This window comes from Martes martes (assembly GCF_963455335.1).
Source record: "Martes martes genome assembly, chromosome: X".
Classification (NCBI taxonomy): Eukaryota; Metazoa; Chordata; class Mammalia; order Carnivora; family Mustelidae; genus Martes; species Martes martes.
Window position 1 is genome coordinate 88,833,059 of NC_137897.1, and position 24,883 is coordinate 88,857,941.

General features: G+C 38.3%; 1 protein-coding gene across 4 annotated transcripts in view; it reads right to left on the bottom strand.

The window, feature by feature from the left end:
• Window positions 1–15,286: 15,286 nt before the first annotated feature.
• IL13RA2 (interleukin 13 receptor subunit alpha 2) overlaps window positions 15,287–24,883 on the bottom strand; it is a 77,497-nt gene continuing 67,900 nt past the window's right edge. For all 4 annotated transcript variants that reach the window (XM_080795898.1, XM_080795896.1, XM_080795897.1 and 1 more), the window contains 3 exons: window positions 24,030–24,174; window positions 16,189–16,304; window positions 15,287–15,426 (listed from right to left, as the gene is read on the bottom strand). In XM_080795898.1, coding sequence (XP_080652024.1) covers window positions 15,376–15,426; window positions 16,189–16,304; window positions 24,030–24,174 — 312 coding nt within the window. In that variant the 3' untranslated portion in view covers window positions 15,287–15,375. The remainder of the gene's footprint in view (window positions 15,427–16,188; window positions 16,305–24,029; window positions 24,175–24,883) is intronic.

The window sequence follows — 24,883 nt, forward strand, 5'->3', positions numbered from 1 at the left end:
GGTCATGATCTTGGGGCTGTGGGCTCAAGCCCCAAGTTGGGCTCTGTACTCAGTGCAGAAGTAGGCTTGAGATTCTCTCTCCCTCTCATTGCCCTTTCCACCTGAGTTCTCTCTCTCTAAAATAAATAAATAAATCTAAATTTTTAAAAATTAAAAATACAAAAGTATCCATGAGTCTATACTGATATAAACAAATGATTAAATAAAAAAATAAATAAATGTGGGAAAATAGATCAGTCTCCCATGCAGGAGAATTCCACATAATTTATGTAAATAATTCTGCTTTCAAGGAGGTGGAGTATAACTCTCTATTCCTTAACTGTAAGCTATACATTGTGACTTCTTTCCAAAGAATAAAAGATAGAGAGAAAAAGAGTAATTTTGCAGTAGAACAACTTGGCAAACAGTACCTCAGCCAAGTGGTCAAGGTCAAGAACAAATAGGGACAGGTTATGTTGATAATATATACCTTTGATATAAATGTGATAAAAATGGCACTTAACTTCTGTTGTCTTCCTCATCAAAAACTCATAGCCTCAATCTAATCATGAGAAAAATATCCCTAGCTGAGGGAAATTTTATGAAATATCTGACTAATATTCCTCAAAACTGTCAAGGTCATCAAAAATAAGGAAAGTTTGAGAAATTGTCACAGCCAGAGGAGTCTACGGAGACATGAGTACTAAATGCCATGTGGTATCCTGGTTGGGTTCCTAGAACAGAAAAAGGGCCTTAGGTAAAACCTAAGGAAATCTAAATGAAGTATGGACTTTAGTTAATAATAATATGCATGAGGGGCCCCTGGGTGGCTCAGTCAGTTGATTTTAGCTCAGGTCATTTGTGATTTCAGGGTCATGAGATTGAGCCCTACATCAGGCTTCGTGTTGGGCATGGAGCCTGCATAAGAGTCTCTCTCCCTCTCCCACCCCACCCCCACTCTCTCTCTCTCTCAAAAAAAAAAAAAAATAATAATAATAAATAATAATAATATGTGTGATAGATGGGGACTCCCTATAGTATCTTCACATTTTTTTTTTTGTAAATCACAAACTGTTTTAAATCTTTTTAAGTTTATTTTTTAAAAAGTAGAATGATGGGGGTGCCTGGGTGGCTCAGTGGGTTAAAGCCTCTGCCTTCGGCTCAGATCATGATCCCAGGGTCTTGGGATCGAGCCCCGCATCGGGCTCTCTGCTCAGCAGGAAGCCTGCTTCCTCCTCTCTCTCTGCCTGCCTCTCTGCCTACTTGTGATCTCTCTCTCTCTGTCAAATAAATAAATAAATATATTTAAAAAAAAAAAAAAAGTAGAATGATGGATGTAATATTAGCATTATTTGTTGATGACATTGTTGTATATATGGAGACCCCAGAAAAAATCACTATATACTTTAAAAGAATTGAGCAAGATGGCTAGATAAAAATATAAAACAAACAGTGTCATTATGTAGTAACAACCAGTTGCATTTATAATGGAAGAAAGTTACCATTTACAATAGTTATAAACAGATAACTTAGAAATAAATTTAACAGGGCTACTTCCTGTGTGCCACACTGTTGGTCATGGGCTGCACACTGGATCTGCACCTGGGCTATCGGTGAGGAGCAGTAGACCCTGGGGTGCTTCCCTGGCTCTGCTATGATGCCCTGGTGTGCCTTGCACTGGAGAACTTGGAAGATGGGAGCGAAATAGAAGGACCCTAAGCTCAACTTCTCTCATGAATACAACTAGATAACTATTATATTGTCCTAAGTACCCCAGAAGTTGCCATGAAGGCTGGTAGAACAAACTCCACAACTAAAGGTAGAGACGACACCACATAGTAGAAGGTAGAAAGTGCGGAAATGCAGTTTGGGAGAGAAACAGTTGTGTCTACTGAAGTTGGGAGGGAGCCGCAGTTGTGGAGAAGGGAGAGAGACAGACGAGCATAGAGGGGAGCACATGGGGAAAATGAATCCTCAAACCAACCGGCATGGAAAGTGAGAAAGGCCAAATTTTGTGAATTCTTGTAACCAGTGGGGCTTAGAGCCTGCAATTTTAAAGGTCAACAGGCTTGGATGTAGTAGAGCCTTGGGCGGGGGGGGGGGGGGGGGGCAACTGTGCTGCTCTTGGCGAGAAGGCAGGCAAATGCCCTGGGGTCATACAGTGTGGAAACAGAAATCTGAAGAGTACGGGAGGCACACAGTGGGAAGGTTATTTGCTCTTGTGATAACACATTTGGGAGAGACAGCATTCATGGAGAAACCCCTCCAGGGATAAAGGAATTGGCAGCAACATTTCCTTCCCAACCCAACACCTCAGCATAAGCACAGTACCACCCATGGGAAGCAGTCAAGCACCAAAACTTGCTACCTAACTTGCTTACCCCAAGCACTACCCTCTCCCCCATGTTCCAGTGGAACCATCCCACTCAGCTATGCTTCCCTCAGTCCCAGTGCAGAGGGCCTCTACCCCCAGAAGACCAGCCCATACCCTTGCCCACACAGCGTCATACCATGTGGGAGTTTTGTGGCATCTCAGTTGCGGCAGCTGTGGTGACAGGTCTTATTTCACAAACAGACCAGAGCACACCTAGTTAAATGTGCCATATTCAGGTCAGGGATCAAACGTTGTCCAAAACAGGCAAAGAGAGACTCTGCAGATGACTTGCCTGAAGGAAACAGTGGCCAGGACACAACAGCAGAGCACACACAACACACATTGGAGACACTTCCTGAAGCACCAGGACCTGGGAAACGGGGGACACTGCATGACAGAGCACTACAGGATGTCTTCTTCATAAGGCCATTACCCTCAAGAAAAGGAGACATAGCTAACTTTTCTAACATAAAGACACAGGCACATTGACTTAGACCTAATGAGAAGACAAGAAAATTTATACCAAATGAAAGTACAGGAAAAGGACATGGCCAGAGATTTAAGTAAAACAGATATAAGTAACATGCCTTATAAAGAATTTAAGGTAATGATCATAAAGATACTCACTGGACTTGAGAAAAGAGTGGAGGACATGAGGGAGACTCTTAACACAGAGATAAAGACTAACATAGCAGAGATAAAGGGTTCAATAAATGAAATAAGAAACACCCATGATGGAATGAACAGGATGGAAGAAGCAGAGAAACAAATTAATGACCTAGGAGATAGAGTAACAGAAAGTTATCAAGCTAACAAAAAGAGAGAAAAAACACGCAAAACAAGAATAGACAGAAAACTCAATGACCATCAAACATAATAACATTTGTATTATAGGAGTGCTGGAAGAGAAAGAAAAGGGGACAGAAAATTTATTTGAAAAAAATAATAGCTGAAAAGTTCCCTAAACTGGGGCAGGAAACAAATATTCAGATCCAGGAGGCACAGAGAACTCCCATCAAAATCAATAAAAACAGATCCACACAAAGACATATTGTAACTAAATTGGCAAAATATAGGGGTAACTGGGTGGCTCAGTCAAATGTTTGCTTTCAGCTCAGGTCATGATCCCAGGGTCCTGGGATCGAGCCCCACATCGGGCTCTCTGCTCCACAGGAAGCTTGTTCTCCCTCTCCCACTCCCCCTGCTTGTGTTCCCTCTCTCGCTGTGAGTCTCTCTGTCAAATAAACAAATAAAATCTTTAGAAAAAATTGGCAAAAAAAAAAAAATCCATTGACAGTAATCTGGGAAAATTGTTTAAGCACTTTTGAAAATGATATTTAGACATTTGCTACAATAAAAAAACTGCATAAAAATATTGGCAAAATATAGTGATAAAGAAAACATTTTAAAAGTAGTAAGACAAAAGAAGACAATAACTTATAAGGGAAAATCTATAAGGCTACCAGGCAGTTTTTCAGCAAAAATTTTCTAAACCAGAAGGGAGTGGCATTATATATATTCCAAGTGATAAATGGAGAAAAATCTGTAGCAAGAATATTCTATCAAGCAGGGCTATCATTCAGAATAGAAAAGATAAAGAGTCTCCTAGACAAACAAAAACTAAAGGCAGTTCATGACCACTAAACCAGTACTGCAAGAAATCTTAAAGGGGTCTCTGTCTGGGAAGGAGAGACCAAAAGTGATGACAGTATAAAGGTAAGAAATACAAAAGCAGTTAAAATGAATATTTCTGTAAAAAGTCAAGGAACTCACAAAATAAAAGGTAAGAAATATAAAAACACATAGCTAAAATGTTGGGAGGAGAGGAGTAAAGAATGAGTTCAAACTTCAATGACCATCAACTTAATATACATTGCTATATGCAGAACAGGTTATATACAAACCTAATGGTAACCATATATCAAAAACTACTAATAAACATGCAAAGAATAAAGAGAAAGAAATCTAACTACATTACTAAAAAAAAAAAAAAAATCAACAAACCATGGGAGAAAGACAAGAAAGGATCAGAGAAAATTTTCAAAAACAACCACAAAATAAAGAGTAAGTTGACAATAAATCTATATCTATAATTATTTTGAATGTAAATGGACTAAACTCTCCAATCAAAAGACAAAAGGTGTCAGAATGGATTAAAAAAACAAGACCCATCTATATGCAGCCTACAAGAGATTCATTTTAGACCTAAAGACAGGTGCAGATTTAAAATGAAGGGATAGAGAAACATCTACTATGCAGATAGATGTCAAGAGAAAACCAGAATAGCAATACTTATATCAGAAAAAAATAGAACTTTAATGCAAAAACTGTAAGAGACAAAGAAGGACACTATAATAACAATGGACACAACACAACACGAAGATATAACAATTGTAAACTTTTTGCACCTAACGTAGGGGCACTCAAATACATAAAACAGTTAATAACAAACATAAATGAACTAATTGATAAGAAGACAATAATAGTAGAGGACTTTAGCACCCCACTTACATCAATGGACAGATCATCTGAACAGAAAATCAACAAGGAAAAAATGGCCTTGAATGGAACACTGGAACAGATGGACTTAATATATTCGGAGCATCCCATCCTAAAATTACAGAGTACACATTCTTTTCAAGTTCACAAAGAACATTCTCCAGAATTGACCACATATTAACCCACAAAACAAGCCTCAACAAATTCAAGAAGATGGATGCCATGTATCTCTTCTGACAAAACACTATGAAACTAGAAATCAACCAAAAGAAAAACATCTGGAAAGACCACAAATACATAGAGGTTAAATAACATGTTACTACATCATAACTGTGTCAATCAGGAAATAAAAGAAAAAATTTAAAAGTACATAGAAACAAACAAAAATGAATACACAATAGTCCAAAATCTTTGTAATGCAGCAAAAGCAGTTCTAAGAGGGAAGTTTATAGCAATACAGGCCTACCTCAAAAAAGAAAAATAATCTCAAATAAACAACCTAACCTTGCACATACAGGAGTTAGAAAAAGAACAATAAACAAAATCCAAACCCAGCAAAAGGAAGGGAAACAAAAACCAATTAGAGCAGAAATAAATGATATAAAAACTAAAAACAAAAATATAAGAAAACAATACAACTGACCACTGAGGGACACCTGGGTGGCTCAGTCAGTTAACCCTCTGACTTTTGCTCAGATCATGATCCTGGGGTCCTGGGATGGGGTCCTGCATCATGCTCCCTGATCAGTGCGGAGCCCACTTCTCCCTCTGCTTGTTGCTCCCCTTCCCTGTACTCTCTTTTTCTCTCTCTGACAAATAAATAAATAAAATCTTTAAAAAAAAAAAAGAGGGGTGCCTGTGTTGCTTAGATGGTTAAGCATCTGCCTTTGGCTCAGGTCATAATCTCCAGGTCCTGCATCAGGATCACAGCTCAGCAAGGAGTCTGCTTCTCTCTTTCCCCCTGCCTCTCCCCCTCTTTGTGCTCTTTCTGTCTCTCTGTTTGTCTGTCTCTCTCTCTCTCTCTCTCAAATAAATAAATAAATAAATAAATCTTGAAAAAAAAGAATTGATCTCTGAAACTAGGAGCTCATTCTTTGAAAAAAAATGGCAAAATTGACAAACCTCTAGCCAGACTTATCAAAAAGAAAAGATAAGGATCCTAATAAATCACAAATAAGAGAGGAGAAATAACAGCCCACACTACAGAAATACAAACAACTATAAGACAATATTATGGAAAAACTATATGCCAACTAATTGGACAACCTGTAAGAAATGGATGTATTCCTAGAAACATATAAACTAACAAACTGAAACAGGGAGAAATAGAAAACTTGAACAGACTGATAACCAGCAAAGAAATTAAATCAGTTATCAAAAAACTCCCAACATGGGGCACCTGGGCGGCTCAGTGGGTTAAAGCCTCTGCCTTCGGCTCTGGTCATGATCCCAGGGTCCTGGGATCGAGTCCCGCATCAGGCTCTCTGCTTAGCAGGGGGCCTACTTCTCTCTCTCTCTCTCTCTCTCTCTCTCTCTCTGCCTGCCTCTCTGCCTACTTGTGATCTCTGTCTGTCAGATAAAAAAATAAAATCTTAAAAAAATAAATAAATAAAACTCCCAACAAACAAAAGCCCAGGGCCAGATGGCTTCGCAGATGAATTCTACCAACATTTAAAGAAGAGTTAATACCTATTCTTCTCAAACTATTACAAAAAATAGAAGAGGAAGGAAAACTTCCAAATTCATTCTATGAGGCCAGCATGACACCGATACCAAAACTAGATAAAGACTCCACTGGAAAAGAGAACTATAGGCCAATATCCCTGATGAACATAGATGCAAACATCCTCAACAGAATACTAGCAAACCAAATCCGAAAGTCCGTTAAAAAAATCATTCACCACAATGAAGTGGGGTTTATTCCTGGGTTGCCAGGGTAATTCAATATTCACAAATCAGTCAATGAGACACATCATATCAGTAAGAGAAGCCATATGATCATTTCAGTAGATGCACAAAAAGCACTTAACAAAGTACAACATCCATTCATGATAAAAAATCCTCAAATAAGTAGGTTCATAGGGAACATACCTCAACATAATAAAGGCCATATATGAAAAGCCTACAGCTAACATCATCCTTAATGGGGAAAAGACCTCCTTAAGGTCAGGGACAAGACAAGGATATTTACTCTCCCCACTTTTATTCACCATAGTACTGATGGTCCTAGCCTTAGCAGTCAGACAACAAAAAGAGAAAAAAGGCATCCAAATCAGCAGGGAAGAAGTCAAAACTTCACTATTTGCAGACAACATGATACTATATATAGAAAACCCAAAGGACTCCACAAAAAAATTGCTACAATTGATACACAAATTCGGTAAATGTGCAGGATAAAAGATCAACATACAGAAATCTGTTGCATTTCTATACAGCAATAATGAGGGAGCAGAAAGAGAGAGGAAGGAACCAATCCCATTAACAACTGCACCAAAACAATAAGATACCTAGGAATAAATCTAACCAAAGAGGTAAAAGATCTGTGCTCTGAAAACTACAAAATACTGATGAAAGAAATTGCAGATGACACAAAGAAATGGAAAGACATTCTATGCTCATGGATTGGGAGAACAAATATTGTTCTACTATATTGTCTATACTACCCAGAGCAATAATGCAATCCCTATGGAATTACCACCAGCATTTTACACAGAAGGAGAACAATCTTAAAATTTGTATGGAACCACAAAATTCCCTGAATAGCCAGAGGACTGTTGAAAAAGAAAACCAAAGCCAGAGGCATCACAATTCTGGACTTCAAGTTATATCACAAACCTGTAGTGAGAAAGAAAGAGAGAGAGAGACAAATCAAGAAACACACTCTTAACTCTGTAGAACAAACTGATGGTTACCAGAGGGAGGGGTGTGGGGGAGGAGATGGGTTAAATTGATGGTGGAGATTAAGCAGTGCACTTGTCATGGTGATCACAGAGTGATGCATGGAATTGTCAGAACACTATATTGTACACCTGAAACTAATATAACATTGTATGTTAACCAACTGGAATTAAAATAAAAAGCCAATAAAAAGAAAATATAAAAAAAGAAATTAAACAGAAAACATTCAACATCTGTTTGAAGACAATTTTGTAGCGCTACTGAAAAACACAATATATTACCTGACAAAGTGTAAAGGCATCCATTTCCTTTAACAGGAAAATCTAATCTTGTATAGTTAACAATTTTCCCCTAATTATTCTGTAATTATTAATGTGATCTCAAATAAAAAAAAACAATATGATTGAAGTAGAGAATAAAGCAAGCTAATTCCAAAGTATATAGGGAAAAACAAAGATGTAAGAAGAGCCAGAAACTCTCTGAAAAAGAAGACTGATGACAGGGAGATGCTGTCCTTACTGGATCTTAAAGCACATTAGGCTACATAATTAAATAGAGGTACGGATACATGACTAGTAGTTGTACATGATTAGACTTAGCTCAACGGAAAGAGAGTCCAAAAAAAACCTAAACTACACATACAAACTAATTTTGTCTGAATGTTTTTGTACCTGCACCCCAAATGCTCATTGTGAAGATATTATGAGGTGGGGCCTTTGGGAAATGCTTAGGCCCTAAAGGCAGAATCTACATGAGTGGGATTAGTGCCCTTATGAAAGAGACCCCACAGAGCTCCCTAGCTCCTTTCACCATGTGAGGATATAATGGATGTCTGCAGTCTGGAAGAAAACCTTCACTTGATCATGCTTGTATACTGAGCTTGGACTTCTAGCCTTCAGAACTATGAGAAATAAATTTCTATTTACAAACCACCCATTGTGTGGTCTTTTGTTATATGGCAACCTGAAAGGACTAGGATACACACACACACACACACACACAAATTAAATATACGGTAAATGTGGAAAATGTCATTTTACATTGGGAGAAAATAGTTTGTTCACCAAATTGTGATGCAATTATTGGGTAACTTTCTGGGAAAAGTTGAAAAATTTTTCAACTTTCAAACTTGAAAAATTATTTTTCTATACCCCATAATTCACACATAAGTTCCCTACTGAAATTTCCTTTATCTTTGATTGTCAATGTCCACTTTCACTACAAAATTCAACTCAAGCACCCCTTCCCCTTTCCCTTCTTCCTTCTTTCCTTCTTCCTGAGCAGCTGGGATAGATCTAGGTAGGCATCGATGATGTAGAGGAATGGAACCGTGGTGTTCCAGAGTTGAGATGTTTGAGGTGAAGGGGAGTGAAGAGGATATCCATGCAGTCAAATTAACCTAGTATCGGGTGTCAGAACTCAAATAGAGTGAGAAGATGAGATCCACAAATGTGGAGGACAGTGTAGTATGAGATGTCAGAGTCTGATTAGTATAAATAGCATGTCCATGCTAGGACCTGTCCTGACATTGGCAGTCAGTGCCTAAGTGGAATTAAAAGGCATCTGTACAGGGAAGCAGCTCAGTATCCAAACAGGAGGCAGGCCTGGTGTATAGAATCATAGTCTGAGTAGAGGAAGAAATTGACAATGTGGCAGGTTGGCATGGAAAGTCAGAAGTCAAGCAAGACAAGGAGCACACACATGCATGGGGTGGGGCTACCCTATGTGGGCAGTCAGAGATTGACTAGAGTAAGGAAGGTATCTGCACATGGCAGAGTCCAATGAGAAGAGTTGGAAAATAATGAGTACATATATCTCTTATATATTGGGTTCTATATTCCATTTTCCACTGACTGGAACTGGGACTTGGAGACACAGTTAATTTCATGGCTAGGGCAGGAATAGTACAAGATGGGCCCAGAATATTTGTACCAAAAGCATGGAATTGCTCAAAGAATGATGGGGATGTGTCAAAAGGACAGAGAAGCCAGCTTAAAAAGTTCCCATTGTCCAAGACATCTGGAACAATGTTAACACAAAAATAAATAATAGTGATGGATTATAATTCAGTGAATAAAAGAAGAAATCACTAATTTAACAGATACAAATTAGTTAACAAGTCTAAAGTTTAATGAGGAATAGAATATTTACATTCTTTAAAATACAAAATACTTAATCGGGGCACCTGGGTGGCTCAGTGGGTTAAAGACTCTGCCTTCAGCTCAGGTCATGATCTCAGGGTCCTGGGATCAAGCCCTGCATCGGGCTCTCTGTTCGGCAGGGAGCCTCCTTCCTCCTCTCTCTCTGCCTGCTTTTCTGCCTACTTGTGATCTCTGTCTGTCAAATAAATAAATTTTTTAAAAATCTAAAAAAAAAAAAAACAAAATACTTAATAATTACAAGATGGAGAGAGAGTAACTTTACAGGGTAAAACTTGATAGCAACCACTTTAATGAAGTTAACGAAGTGGATATCATTAATAATGATACACATTGAAATCATGCACTACCTGATAACATGCAATGAGATGAACACAACATTGCTTCTGTGATGTTTCTGTCAAAGATGTATGACATGAATCTAATCATGAGGAAACACTCAGTGAACCAAAATTGAAGAGATTTCTACAAAATAACTGCCTTCTGGTTTTGGCATCCAGGTAATACTGGGCTCAGAGAATGAGTTGGGCAATGTTTCTTCCCCATCTACAGTTAGAATGAGCTTGTGGAGAATGGACATGAATTCTTGTTTAAATATTTGGTAGAATTCACCAGTGAGGCCATCTGGGCCCAGGCTGTTGTATGGGGAAGTTTAAAAGTCACTAATTCTATCTCTTAGGTCTTTTATTTCCTCTTGAGTCAATTTCAGTCATTTGTGTCTTTCTAGGAAATTGTCCACTTCATCTAAGTTTTTTACTTTGTGGTATGATACTCCCTTATACACATTTTTATTTCTCTAAGGATGGCAGTAATTTCTTTTTCATTCCTAATTTTAATAATATGAATCTTCTCTCTCCCTTTTATCAATATAGCTAAAGGTTTGTCAACTTACTGATTTTTTTCAAATAACTGTGTTTTGGTTTCTTGATTATCTGTTTTTCTATTCTCCGTTTCATTTATTTTGCTCTAATTTTTATTACATACTATCTTTGGCTTACTTTGGGTTGAGTTTGCTCTTCTTTTCCAATCTCTTCAGTGGAAGGTTACATTATTGATTTTTTTCTTCCTTTTTAATATATGAATTTGTAGCTATAATTTTCCTGCTAAACACTGTTTTGGCTGGATCCCGTAAGTTAGGTGTGTTGTGTCCTTTTTTTTCCAGTCTTACCAATGTATTTTCTATATTCCCTTGTGATTCCTCCTTGACCCACTGGTTATTTAGGAGTGTGTTATTTAATTTCCACATATTTGTCTATTTCTAAATGTTTATTTTTTATTATTCTCTAATTTCATTACGTTGTAGTCAGAGAACATACTTCAAATGATTTAGAGCCTTTAAAATTTGTTTAGTTTTGTTTTATGTCCTAGCATATGGTTTATCCTGGATAATGTTCCATATACTCTTAAGAATGTGCATGCTGATGCCGTTGGATAAATTGTTCTATAGATGTTTTAGACCTAGCAGGTTGATATTATGTTCAAGTTCTCTGTTTCCTAGTTGATCTTCTGCCTACTTGTTCCATCATTGGAAGTGAGTTGTTGGGGCACCTTGGTGGCTCAGTCTGTTAAGTGTCTGCCTTTGGCTAAGGTCATGATATCAGGGTCCTGGAATCGAGCCCCACATTGGGCTCTGTGCTCGGCAGGGAATCTGCTTCTCTCTCTCCCCCTGCTTGTGCTTTCTCTCTCAAATAAATAAATAAAAACTTTTTAAAAAAATAAAGTGAGTTATTGAAGTATAGCTATTATTACTGAGTTTGGGCTCCCTTCTCAGTGGGGAGCTTACTTCTCCCTCTCCCACTCTCCCTGCTTGTGTTCCCTCTCTCGCTGTCTCTCAGTCAAATAAATAAAATCTTTGAAATTCATTCATTCATTCATTCATTCATTCCAGTCTCAAAATGTCTGCTTTTTGTACAGAATAACTAACTCAGTTTTATTGTTATTAATATGACTGGTTTTACAACCGTCATTTTACTTTATGTTTTTCCTATGATCCATGTTATTTTCTCATTCTTTCTCTCTGTATTGTCTTCATTTGAAGTGAATATTTTTAATGTAGTATTTCAGTTATTTCAATAATTGTTCATTATTTTTAAAATTTATTTTCTTGGTTACCCTAGGGCTTTCAGTATACATCTTAATTCCCAGATGTATTTCTAATTTATACCAACTTAAGGACAGTGAGATAGGGAAATGTTACTTCTATGTAGCTCTATCCTCCTCTGCCTTTTTGTATGATGTTTGCTTATCAGCAAAATCTGCACTTTTTAAAGATATTATTGATTTTTGTTAGAGAGAGAGTATCCACACATGGGGGGGGGCAGGAGTAGACTCCCTGCTGAGCAGGGATTTCCCCATGCTGGGCTCAATCCCAGCACCCTAGGATCATGACCTGAGCTGAAGGTAGATGCTTAACAGACGGAGCCACCCGGGTGCCACAGATCTGTATTTTTTGACAGCATCCATAAACGAACTTTTCCAGTCTCTTTCAAATAAAGTCAACCCCTTTAGAGAGAGCTACAAAGCTCTCTGTTCTTACGGCTTGACTCTCGCCATATGTGAAACTCTTTGCTACTACTCCAGAGATGGGGCAGGAACATTTACCCTTACAGTATCACCCATGAGAAGCAAGACTCTGGGCTAGGGGGCAGGAAGGGAACGGACATCTCTGATCTTCTTGGTTTGTCCCTTCCAGCATAGAACCTTAGTCCTTCATGGAAGCTGGGGTGAAGATTACTGGAACCCAGTATTCTCAGCTCACTGTGCCTGTGAATGGGAGCTAGGTGGAGGGAGGAAGCCTCAAAAGTCCTTTGCCAAGAACAGAGCTTCTGCAACACAGAACTGGGAAGGACAAGTAATGCTGGTGACCAACACCTCCTAGAGAGAAATCATAGTCATAAACGGATATGGATGTTTTTATGGTATAGCTTGAGCAGTCTAATCAGAACTGATGCTGGCTATCAGGAGTGGATATATAATTAAGAAGGCACAGTGAAGAATAAAATATGGGGTTCCTTCTTCAAAACTCATTAGGAATTTCAAGACAGTGACAGCAGATCATTAAATCATGTCTGAAGCTCTTCCAAGGCCCCAAGCATAGGTACCTGTGTAATTACACAGGACATATAGTCATGAAGTCATCCTCACTCATTTTTGCCCTAGAGTAGGATCCTGGAGAATTCCTGCTATTTAAAGTTTATTAAAGGTGTTTCTGGGGGCACCTGGGTGGCTCAGTGGGTTCAGGCTCTGCCTTTGGCTCAGGTCATGATCTCAGGGTCCTGGGATCGAGCCCCGCATCGGGCTCTTTGCTCAGCAGGGAGCCTGCTTCCCCCTCTCTCTCTCTGCCTGCCTCTCTGCCTACTTGTGATCTCTGTCAAATAAGTAAATAAAATCTTTAAGAAAAAAAAAAAAGGTGTTTCTGGGAGGTCCTAGGGGAGAGGCTTCTAAGTGAGGGTATAGGGCAGCCCTAGGTGACAGAAGTCAGATGGGAGAGAGGGGGGAATGTGACTTAGTGGACTATCTATATAGCAAACATTTGGGAAATCTTTGGTATCTTAAAATTCTATCATAATGCAAAAAAAAAAAAGGACTTGAAAAAATTCAATTTCAGAAAATATGGAGTCACATTATTGAAAGGTTAATAAACCTATAGAGTTAGTAGGCCAGGAGTTCCGGGGGTCCTTCTGCAAAGACCTTTTGTCTTTTTGTCCAGATTTGTTGTCATTTTGTTGTCATATCCTGTTTATTAGGGCAATTTTGGTAGGGACTTATAGGTTTATGGCAGGAATTCCAGCAATCTTTTGATTAGTAGAACTTGTTATGCAGCTCTGAAGAGAGGAATTGAAATACTTGTTCCCCAAGACCCACTCAATATGGCTGACTTCCATTTCTGTCTAGGCTTGGCATTTTTCCCTCCACATTCCTCCTTCTTCCCCAACACCTCTCAACACTTCAAAAACATCTTTAGCAAGACCTGGTTTGAGAGTAATTTGCTAATCATATATATTGCTATGGGGCTTTTAATGTTTAACAAGGATAGGTCTTAGGAAGGTGGTAGTGCATCTGTCATTGATTACAAGGGATTGTAGAGGGTGGTATTCTGGTTTACACCTTAGTTTTATCTCTTCTTCCCCTTTTAGAGATAAATGGTCACTACCAATAATAGTCAAAGCTGTGGTTATCCTGCTCATGGGCTTATCTCTCCATTATACTGTTTTAATCAATTTCATTCTAAAATGCTCCTATATATCAGTGCTTTTCAAATTGAATGTGCAAATGAATCACCTGGGGATGTTCTTAAAATACAGATTGCTAATTAAGTAGGTTTGGGTTAAGGTCTGAGATTCTGCATGTCTAATAAGCTCCCAAGAAATCCCTACTCTATTGGTCTGTGGACCACAAGGAAGAAACACTCTGAATAATATTAAACAGAAATTTGTCCAAACTAAAACTTGGCTCTTGACTGTAATCTATAGGTCATTATTCCCTAAGTTTTAAAGCAACTCTCTACACTTAGGTTGCCATGTTCTCTCCCAGAAGTTAATTGTCAATTAGTCTGAAAGTTGGATTTACTTTTAAAAGGCTTCTTAGTAATTTCAAGGCTTCTGCCTTTTGGTTCCTGAATTAAAAAAAAAAAAAAAAAATCAGGGGCGCCTGAGTGGCTCAGTGGTTTAAAGCCTCTGCCTTCGGCTCAGGTCATGATCCCAGGGTCCAGGGATCGAGCCCCACATCGGGCTCTCTGCTCATGGGGGAGCCTGCTTCTTCCTCTCTCTCTGCCTGCCTCTCTGCCTACTTGTGATCTCTGTCTGTCAAATAAATAAATAAAATCTTAAAAAAAAAAAAAATCACACCATCAGAAAGTAGGAGATGCGGCCTGCCAACTAGTACAGGAAACTCCCAAGATTTTACTACATATTTGTGACATCTGGATTTTTCAAATATGATCTCTCTACTCATTTCATTATTTTCAGCCTTCCTATGCATTCATTTCTTCCACCTTTTTCACAAAATACAAAGCACATATTTAGACTATCAATGCACTGAAAACTTCTTATTTCTTATTAATCCTCTCCACAGGTTAATTTTAAAGCCAAACAACTTTACTTATGGTGAATACATTCATCCCAAGTATTATTTTTTTTTAAAATGAGAATCTCATTTTCCAGAATTCAACAATATTTCTGGCTTAGTGCAAGTTATAAAATCACACTGTTTTATTAACACATCAGTGAATAGAATCTGACCCAACCCTTGACTTCTCTATGTGTAGTACTCTGACTATGTATTAATGAGGAGAAAACTTATTAATAGAATCCAGAAAATGTACTACTAGTTGAGGGTTTGAGTATTCTAAAGCCTACTTAAATACAACAATGCTTTTAAAACAAGATTTATTCAATATTTGGTGAAAAGCTTCAGTTTAATAAGACTCATATTTAACATTTGGTCATAAGACTGAAAGTTAATGAGTCAAAAAAATGTCTCCTGATGAGAAAAGACTTCTTTTTTTGTATGAAAGATCTGAAATAAAAAAAAAAAAGAGCTCCATTATTAACAAATAATCAATAATAACACAAACTATTTCAACTCAGATTAGTAACTGAGAGAAATAGATTTTTAAAAAGCGTTCAGCAGAGAAATACAGTGAAACATTTCATGCACATTCAAATTTCCCTTTATCTTTAAAAGACTTGGCATTAAGATATTTTTCTCCAAATCACAATTTCTCCTTAAAGCCCACCAATCTTTACTGACCTTCATTTTCTGAAATTGTATAACATTTGTACAGCTTAAATAGGAACCATCTAAAAACAGCTCACAGTACAGATTATTACTTTTTATGGATTCTATCTCCCCACTAGAGTATAAACTCCTGGAGGGCAGACACTATCTTTTTCAATTTTTGTGATTTTTGCCTGTGACATACTAGTAATATATTTCAGGCTATATTCAGTTTAAGTCACTCTTTCCTTTCTCCCAATCCTGCTTTTCTCCTGTAACTTTTTGCTTATATTGTTCCCTAATCTAGAGGTGAATATTGTTTCATATTCCAAAACATTATTCCTATATTTCAACAAAAGTAAATCCACCTCCAAATTTAGCTTTATAGGATTAATTTTTTAAATTATTGTATTTTCTGAAGACATCATCATAATCCATACAACATCAATTGTACACGCAGTTTATAGGAAAAATTATAAAACATAGGTCTATCAATTCTAAACACAGAACATTTATTTGTTTGCCACTATCTCAGACTAAACATTATGTTATACAACTTACCGTTTTCAGTAAAGCCCTTTGATTATACAAAAGCAGACAAGTTATTACCAAAACAAACAGTGAGATAAAAGCAAATGGTATCAAGAAAAATACTACGGTTTCCTTCCATATGTCACCTAGGATTAAAAATTAAAAAAAAAAAAAAAAAGGAAAGGTTAGATGTTTACAATTATTTTTGAAGCTAAATTAGTTTGTAAGTAAGCCAGTAACTGGTGAAGAACTGAGTTAAACTTGGAAGCCTCTGCCATATTTGCTAGTGCGTAGGTACCACAGTTATGTTTGAGTATAGCATTCCTTCCATTTGTGCAATTTGTATATAGAACAATTACTTGACTAAACGTCACATCTCTTCATTGCACTTAGAAAAACAACTTCCCAAAGCTCAATTCTTGTTTTCCGATATGATTTCATTTAAAATTTTACCTTGTGAAATTTCATACCAAAATGATAAAATATTAGCTAAGTGATTAGAAAAACAGGTCTTGTGTATCTCTTAACTCTTACTAAGTCAAAGTTTTGTATTCTATCACCTAATGCTATAGTGAGCAAAATCTGGTAACAGGGAGCAGAATACATGACCAGAAAATACGCCACCTTGGCGAGGGGATTATTTTAAGCCGAAGGCAATCCAGACTCAGCAGACGCGGGGTGCCTGGGTGGCTCAATTCTTAAGCTTCTGCCTTTGGCTCAGGTCATGATCCCAACATCCTAGGACTGAGACCTGCATCAGGGTCCCTGCTCAGAGGGAAGCCTGCTTCTCCCTCTCTCACTCCCTCCCCCTGCTTGTGTTCCCTCTCTCTCTCTCTCTCTCTCCATAAATAAAATCTTAAAAAAAAAAAAAAAAAGACTCAGCGGACTCAAGAAAAATGTTTACCTCTCCCTTAACCACATAAAAGAATTTAGATTAGGCAGCCTGGTCTGAGAGCAAGCTATTACCAGAAACAACTTTCATTTGAATGACCTATCCGTATGGCAGGGCAAACATGTAATTACAGTAGCATCTCCCCACCACCAACATCCTTATCCATGGTTTTGCTTTCTATGGTTTCAGTTACGAGTGGTCACCTGCAGTCCAGAAGCAGATGATCCTCCTTATGATGTACAATCAGATCAACAGTAGCCTAATTCTATGTCATAATGCCTACAGTATTGCCTCACTTCATCTCATCACTTAGACGTTTTATCATCTCACATCATCACAAAAAGGGAAGATTGAGTATAAGGTATTTTGAAAGACCACATTCAGGGGCGCCTGGGTGGCTCCGTGGGTTAAAGCCTCTGCCTTCGGCTCAGGTCATGGTCCCAGGGTCCTGGGATAGAGCCCCACATGGGGCTGTCTGCTCAGCAGGGAGCCTGCTTCCCCCCCCCTCTCTCTGCCTGCTTCTCTGCCTACTTGTGATCTCTGTCCATCGAATAAATAAATAAGATCTTTAAAAAAAAAAAAAAGAAAGAAAGAAAGAAAGACCACATTCACATAGCTTTTATCATAGTATATTGTTATAACTGTTCTATTTTATTAGCTATTGCTGTTAAATCTCTTCCTGTGCCTACTCCTAAATTAAACTTTACCACAGATTATATAGGAAAAAACAGTTTATAGAGGGTTCAGTACTCTCCATGGTGTTAGGCTTCCATTGGGGGTCTTGGAACATATCCCCTGTGGGGATATCCCCCTCTTCCTATTGTCCTGTGAATTACCCTTCTCCCACTTTGAAATCCCAGGTCCCAATCCCATTCCTTAACTCATGATGGCATATAAGCCTCAACTGCCCTAATTGCCCTTGGGTCTCACATTTCCATGGGGCCCCTGTACTTAAGAAATTAACTTTTTTTTTTTATTGTTAATCTATCTTATATCAGTTTAATTATTAGAGAAGCCAAAGAACCTAGAAGACTAGAAGGAACATTTTTCCTCCACGACAGTTAGTTTATTCGGCAGGATAAATTCTAACTGGCTGGCAAGAATTCTTACTATGTGAGTCTCCTGGATCTCTGCCTACAGAGTCTCATGAAAGCAAGAGTGGTGAGAGTCCTTTTCTTCTCTAAATTTAGATTAATAGGAGAAAATATTTATGGAACCAGTTCCCTGGGTACAGTACGTCTGGTAAAGATTTGGTATTAGTACTTTTGTTTTCTATTAATCCTTTTCCTCGTTTCTTTTTGTCACTTTCTACAGCTTGAGAGCTTGGCTTTATGACCAGTGAGAATATTCTGCCAACCAAAGGGTGCATGTACCAGTGTGCATTTGGCAGAGAGCTGAACAGGCTGTGGATCTGAGCTGACTGGAGTTAGGCCTGGGTCCAATGCAAAAACCAGAACTTGGGCTACAATAGGGTCTAGACTTAGGTTTCTTGGTCTGACTCTGCCAGCTGTCAGGGCAATTTTGTCTTAAGGGGTCTCAGTTCATAAGGGGCCTTTGTCATCTCAATTTTTGTTGTCTCATTGTGATAATAAAGGTCTTTGTTTTCTTAGGCTGAATCCTGTGAGGGCTGTATCTTGTGCACTCTCCTTTGGGATACCTTTTGTGTCCATAGAGAGGCTTATTGATTTGAGTCACTACTGAGATTAATAGATCTTACTTATCAATGGCCAGAAAATGGATCTTTTGAATTAGATTTCTAGATTGAAGCTTTTAGAGAGCACTCATCCTATTGACAGCTGTGGAAAAACTAAATTGAAAAGGGGACACAGGGGCGCCTGGGTGGCTCAGTTGTTGAGTATCTGCCTTCACGTCGGGTTGTGATCCCAGGGTCCTGGGATCCAGCCCTGCGTCGGGCTCCCTGCTTGCTTCTCCCTCTCCCGCTCCCCCTGCTTGTGTTCTCTCTCACTCTGTCAAATAAATAAATAAAATCTTTTAAAAATAAAAATAATAAAAAATATAAATAGAACACAAAGGAATATAATATGGCAAGCCTTAGGGACTCCCTTAACAAAATTAAAGAACAAAAATTAGGAAAAAAATTAAAGTCTACATCCAGTGTAAATTCTCCTTTTCAACATCTGGCTCCATCTACGCAGTTCAGCTTCCCCTTTCCTCTAACATTTACAGAGAATCCCCTTGCCTGATCTCCAGGTCCAGGGTATATGGGTTACTTGTGTAAATACTGAAAGCTAGGAAGTGATTTTAGCAGAAGCCCCCAATAAGGGTGGTGGGACTCATTTTGCTATCCCTTATAATTCCTACTTTCCAGGGCTCTTTAATCAGGCTCTACCAGCTTCAGGTCTTCCCATAGGAAGTCCTTCTCAGGTATATCCTGGACCCCCACTGTGAAGAATTCACGTCCCATGGACAGCAGCCATTCTTTGAAATTATAAAGCCCCTTTACCTTTGCTTTCAGAAGATCATACCAGGGGCGCCTGGGTGGCTCAGTGGGTTAAGCCTCTGCCTTTGGCTCAGGTCATGATCTCAGGGTTCTGGGATCGAGCCCCACATCGGGCTCTCTGCTCAGCATGGAGCCTGCTTCTACCCCCCTCCTCTCTGCCTGCCTCTCTGCCTACTTGTGATCTCTGTCTGTCAAATAAATAAATAAAATCTTTAAAAAAAAAAAAAAAAAGAAGATCATACCAATTTAGAGAGGAGTTGGAAAGATTAGTGGCCATTCAACACCCCCACTCACAAGGACCTTATTAGATGCTGACGGGTGTTCTTCCCACCAGTATATTACAGTTAAGTGACAAATCATATGGCTCCCTGAGAAAACTGTCCTCCCTTACCCACCCCACCCCCCCAAGATATGAGCAGAATTGCTCTTAGGCCCTCCTACAAGTGATCAGCTGACAGCCAATGTTCAGGGGCAGATAGAAGCAACAGGAGATGCTTCCCTCCAACTCTAGAACAAGGGTGAATTGGTCCAAGTTTAAATTGTACACTCAGAAAGAAGGCCTTTGCTTAAAAGGTTTGCTTAGAAGTTTTGCTTAAAAGTTTTACACAGACTTTACAAAGGCCCTATGCAAATTCTTCAACATCAACTCAAATGTCCTCATATTTATCCTTCCCTGAAGGAAGGTTCCCGTATGGGCCCCTCCCAGGGTTGATGAGACCCTGAGGGATTTTCTTGTAAACTGCTACGTTATTCCCTTAAATAGCCAAGGGAAACACTAAAATTAATTAAAAACCTTGCCAAATTCTGGAGTCTGCAAAGGGCATCTTGGGGAAACTGGTAGAAGCCAGCAAAGGGTGAGAATTCTTACCAGAGTCAGCTCTCACAAATCTCTGCATAGTGCTCAATCAAGAGAAGAAAATAAAATTTAATATTGTCACTTCCTTTCCAAATCCAGACCCGCTGGTTATTGATCCTGTCTCTCCCAGAGATAGCTATATGCCTTCTTGCTTGTCTCATTTGTGTCCTACAAATCAGGCTTGGATTCCTGCTGCCTGGGACATGCAGGTGGTTGATTCCTTCCTTTGGCTATCTTTGGGAGTGACTCTGGATCTTGGGAAGGTAATATCCTTTGCATTCTCTTTGGGGCCCCTCTTACACCCAAGTGCGGGTTGTTAAGTGCTGCCAGAAAAACTGTTTGTCCCAGCTGAAAACTCACAAGATAGTCTAAAGGATTTTTTAGCAGTTCTATGGTCAGAAGTTGGGTCAGAAACTGAAATCTGATACACAGAGCCTGAAAGAAATTTTTCTTAGGCTTCCTTCCCTAAACCGAAATGAAATTACGCACCCACAAAGAGAAACCTTCTGAAGTCTTGGTAAAAGGATTTACTAAAACATTCCAAAGATCAGTGGTATAAAAAAGCAAATTGAAGATAAGGTACTTTAATGGGTGGATCCACCTCTTACATCATTTAGGCTGCAATCCAGTTCTTGGAGAAAATAAGAGTAATTGTCCTTATCTTACAAATCTTTACAGAACGAGAAATGCAGCTGTAGAGGTAGTTTAAAGTTCACTTCTTCCCTTTTATCACTCCCCAAACCTCCCCTGTTTATTTCTAAAGGCTTGTTAAGTATTGTAAAAATTCTGGCCTTGGGAAACTAAAGTCCTTGTTGGAGGAACATGCATTCTTTCCCTGTGTCTTTGGTAAATGCTTTTATCTAGGTCATCTCTTTAAAGTACAAACTTCAGGGAGGTAATTCTTACCAGAAGAACTAAAAAATAAAAAGGTCATTTGAAACTTAGATGAATGCCTATCACAAATACTAATTTGTATTATTGTACCTGATTCAATGGCAGTGATTTTTTAAAGGGAAGCTATAAGTTTTCTGTCTGTATATTTCTAGTTATTTATTTTTTAACATTTTATTTGAAAGAGAGAGAGAGAGAGCGCGCGTGCATGCACACACACACACACACACACACACGCACACATGCAGGGGGAAGGGCAGAGGGAAAGGGACAAGCAGGCTCCCTGCTGAGCTTGGAGCCCTGCTGGGGCTTGATCTCAGGACCCTGAGGTCATGACCTGAGCAGAAGTCAGAAGCTTTACCGACTGAGACACCCAGGCTCCCCTGTTTGTGTGTGTTTATATATATGTATTGTAAGATATTTTTCTGCCTATGGATAGTACTGTCAAAATTAATTTGTAAAAAAATTCTATTTAACCGACTTAAAGAAAATTAAACATTTATATAAACTGAATTCTCAGGAATATAATAAGAAACTAACGCAAATGAATTTCAGGTTTACATGATCTGGGAAAATACTGGGTATTAAAACTACTTTAAGTTTGTTGGTTTAATTAAAACAGGCACATCTTTCAAGTTACCAGGATTAAACATAATTCTTTTATTCTACCAAGGCTTATTAAAGGTCAAAAGAGTTCATGTTATCTCTTACAAAATTTGTCAGCATGAAAAAATAGTTGGAGATGACAGTTGACTTTGTTTCATGTCTTACCAAGTTTTTGTGAGTAACATTAACATAATTGAGAACAATTAGATAGATGTTTATGAAATAAGAGTTTTTTAGGTGAATTTTTTTGTTTCCCCAATTCTTTTTGGTAACATAAAACCTTAAAAGTTTTGGTAAGTTAGGGGTGCCTGAGTGGCTCAGTGGGTTAAAGCCTCTGCCTTAGGCTCAGGTCCTGATCCCAGGGTCCTGGGATGGAGCGCCTAGTTGGGCTCTCTGCTCAGCAGGGAGCCTGCTTCCCTTCCTCTCTCTCTGCCTACCTGTGATCTCTGTCTGTCAAATAAATAGTCTTAAAAAAAAAAAAGTTTTGGTAAGTTAAATGAAGGATAGCTCTAAATATCCATAATATAGTAATAAACAAAGATCATTTTGAGGGCACCTGGGTGGCTCAGTCCTTAAGTGTCTGCTTTCAGCACAGGTCCTGATCCAGAGTCCTGGGATCGAGCCCCTCATCCGGCCCTGCATCAGCCCCACATATGGCTCCCCACTCAGAGGGGAATCTACCTCTCCCTCTGCCCCTTCCCCAATTCGTGCGCTCGCGCTTGCGCGCGCTCTCTCTCTCTCTCTCGCAAATAAATAAAATCTTTTTTTTTTAAAGAAAAAAGACATTTTTATTTTATTTATTTATTTATTTATTTCAGATTTTATTTATTCATTTGACAGACAGAGATCACAAGTAGGCAGAGAGGCAGGCAGAGAGAGAGGAAGGGAAGCAGGATCCCCGCGGAGCAGAGAAGCCTGACGCAGGGCTTGATCCCAGGACCCCGAGTTCATGACCTGAGCCGAAGGCAGAGGCTTTAACCCACTGAGCCACTAGGCGCCCCGAAAAAAGACATTTTTAAATAAGATAAAATACTAAAACATTAATTACTGAACATAGGTTTATCTATTTTTTCTTCCTATTGCTAAAGGAAAAAGATAATAGGCTCAAAATGGAGTCCCTTGTGCTAAGCTCCACACCAGAAAACTAAGACTTAATATCTAACTTTATTACAGTTTCAGCATTGTGCCAGGGACATGACCTTTATCAAGTGTCTGGAATTAACTGATCAGTACTAGTGAGATAATCTGCCTGGTGGACCTCTGACCCCTTTCATCCTGTAAAGGAAGGTGACCTTTCCTAAAATAATCCATAATTTTCCCCCTTCTGCCTATAAAACCTTCCATTTCACACAGCTCCTCAGAGCTCCTTCTTATTTGCTAAATGGGATGTTGCTCAATTTATAAATCTTACATAAAGCCAATCAGATCTTCAAATTTACACAGCTGAATTTTGTTTTTTAAACACTATTACAAAGAAACTAAGATATTTGGGTCTGTTGGTAAGCATGTCTTGTGTTATACTGCAAGACTATATTGTGAAGAAGCATATGTTTCCAGAAATTATGAAATGTATTCATAAATTTTCCAATCTAAAGAATGTTGGCAAAATATACAGTTCACAATTGCTTTAGTTTCACTATAAATTAAGATTTCTAAGGATTAAGAATTCTAATTAATACATGTAATTAAAGCTGCTAGAAATAATAAGGAAAATATCTCTGTATGCAAGGATAGTACGATATGTATGTTTGGTAAGAGAGGTTATGAGGAATGAGATGCAATTTTTGTTGATGAAAAAGAAAGTAGTTTTATCCTAAAATGAATGGTTGTTTCAGAAGGAGAAAGAAGATAATAAAGGACAAATTATATAGAAAATTAGGAAGAAAGAAAGAGAGAGAGAGTCATACCTTGTGTTCTTAAGTTGGTTAAAATAGAATTAATTTATTACAGGGGATATAAAATTAAACTTTAAAATCAGTAATGCACTTTCATAAAACTGGAGCTTAATTTTCTTTTCCATAAATCTATGTTTGAGGTGCTTGCTAATTTATCTTCTATTTACAGACTATATGCAAGAGCATTTTTATTTCCATTATTACAAAATACACTGAAAGAAAATAAATTTGTTACCAAACAGCTATTTAGATACTGCTCTCATCTCATACCTTTCCAACATTGTTCATCACTCCACTCACTCCAGAGTCCATCATCTGAGCAATACATATTTATTTTACTTCTTACCAAAAAGCATAATTTTTTACTTTCATTTGATGTTCTTGTGATTTGTATCTCATTTTCAACTGTGGTAGTCTGAAAGCCAAGTAAAAAATAAGATGCTATTATTTGATCTAATTGCAGCTAGATAGATCTCATTTGACTTGTCATTTTTGTAGTAGATTTTATTACATGAAATATAGATATCAAATGACAAGAAAGCTATATACCAAATCTTAACAGTGATTATCTCTCTGCATGGTGAGGTTTTTTTCATTTTTTTCTTCCCTTCCTTACCTGTATTATAAAATTTTTCTATACTAATAATGGATCACCTGTAGTAAAGGCATGTGGGACAGAGCAAAATGCCTACCTAGCTTTATTGTTTATGATAACCAGTATTTGGAGTAGTGTCAAATTTCTCAGATTACATAAACTGGAATATGCTAACAGATACTGAGTTAGCAAAAGGAGCCATCATGGGGGCACCTGGGTGGCTCAGTGGTTTAAGCCTCTGCCTTCGGCTCAGGTCATGATCTCAGGGTCCTGGGATGGAGCCCCTTATCGGGCTCTCTGCTCAGCAGGAGCCTGCTTCCCCCTCTCTCTGTCTGCCTCTCTGCCTAGCTCTGATATCTCTCTGTCAAATAAATAAAATCTTAAAAAAAAAAAAAAAAAGGAGCCATCATGTGAATGTTATTTCTATGGAAACTACAGAGTTTATACACATAAAGTCTTTTTTTTTTTTCTCTCTCTCTCTCCTTATTTTGGCTAACTGCCATAAAAGCTACATAACAGTGCTCAGGGC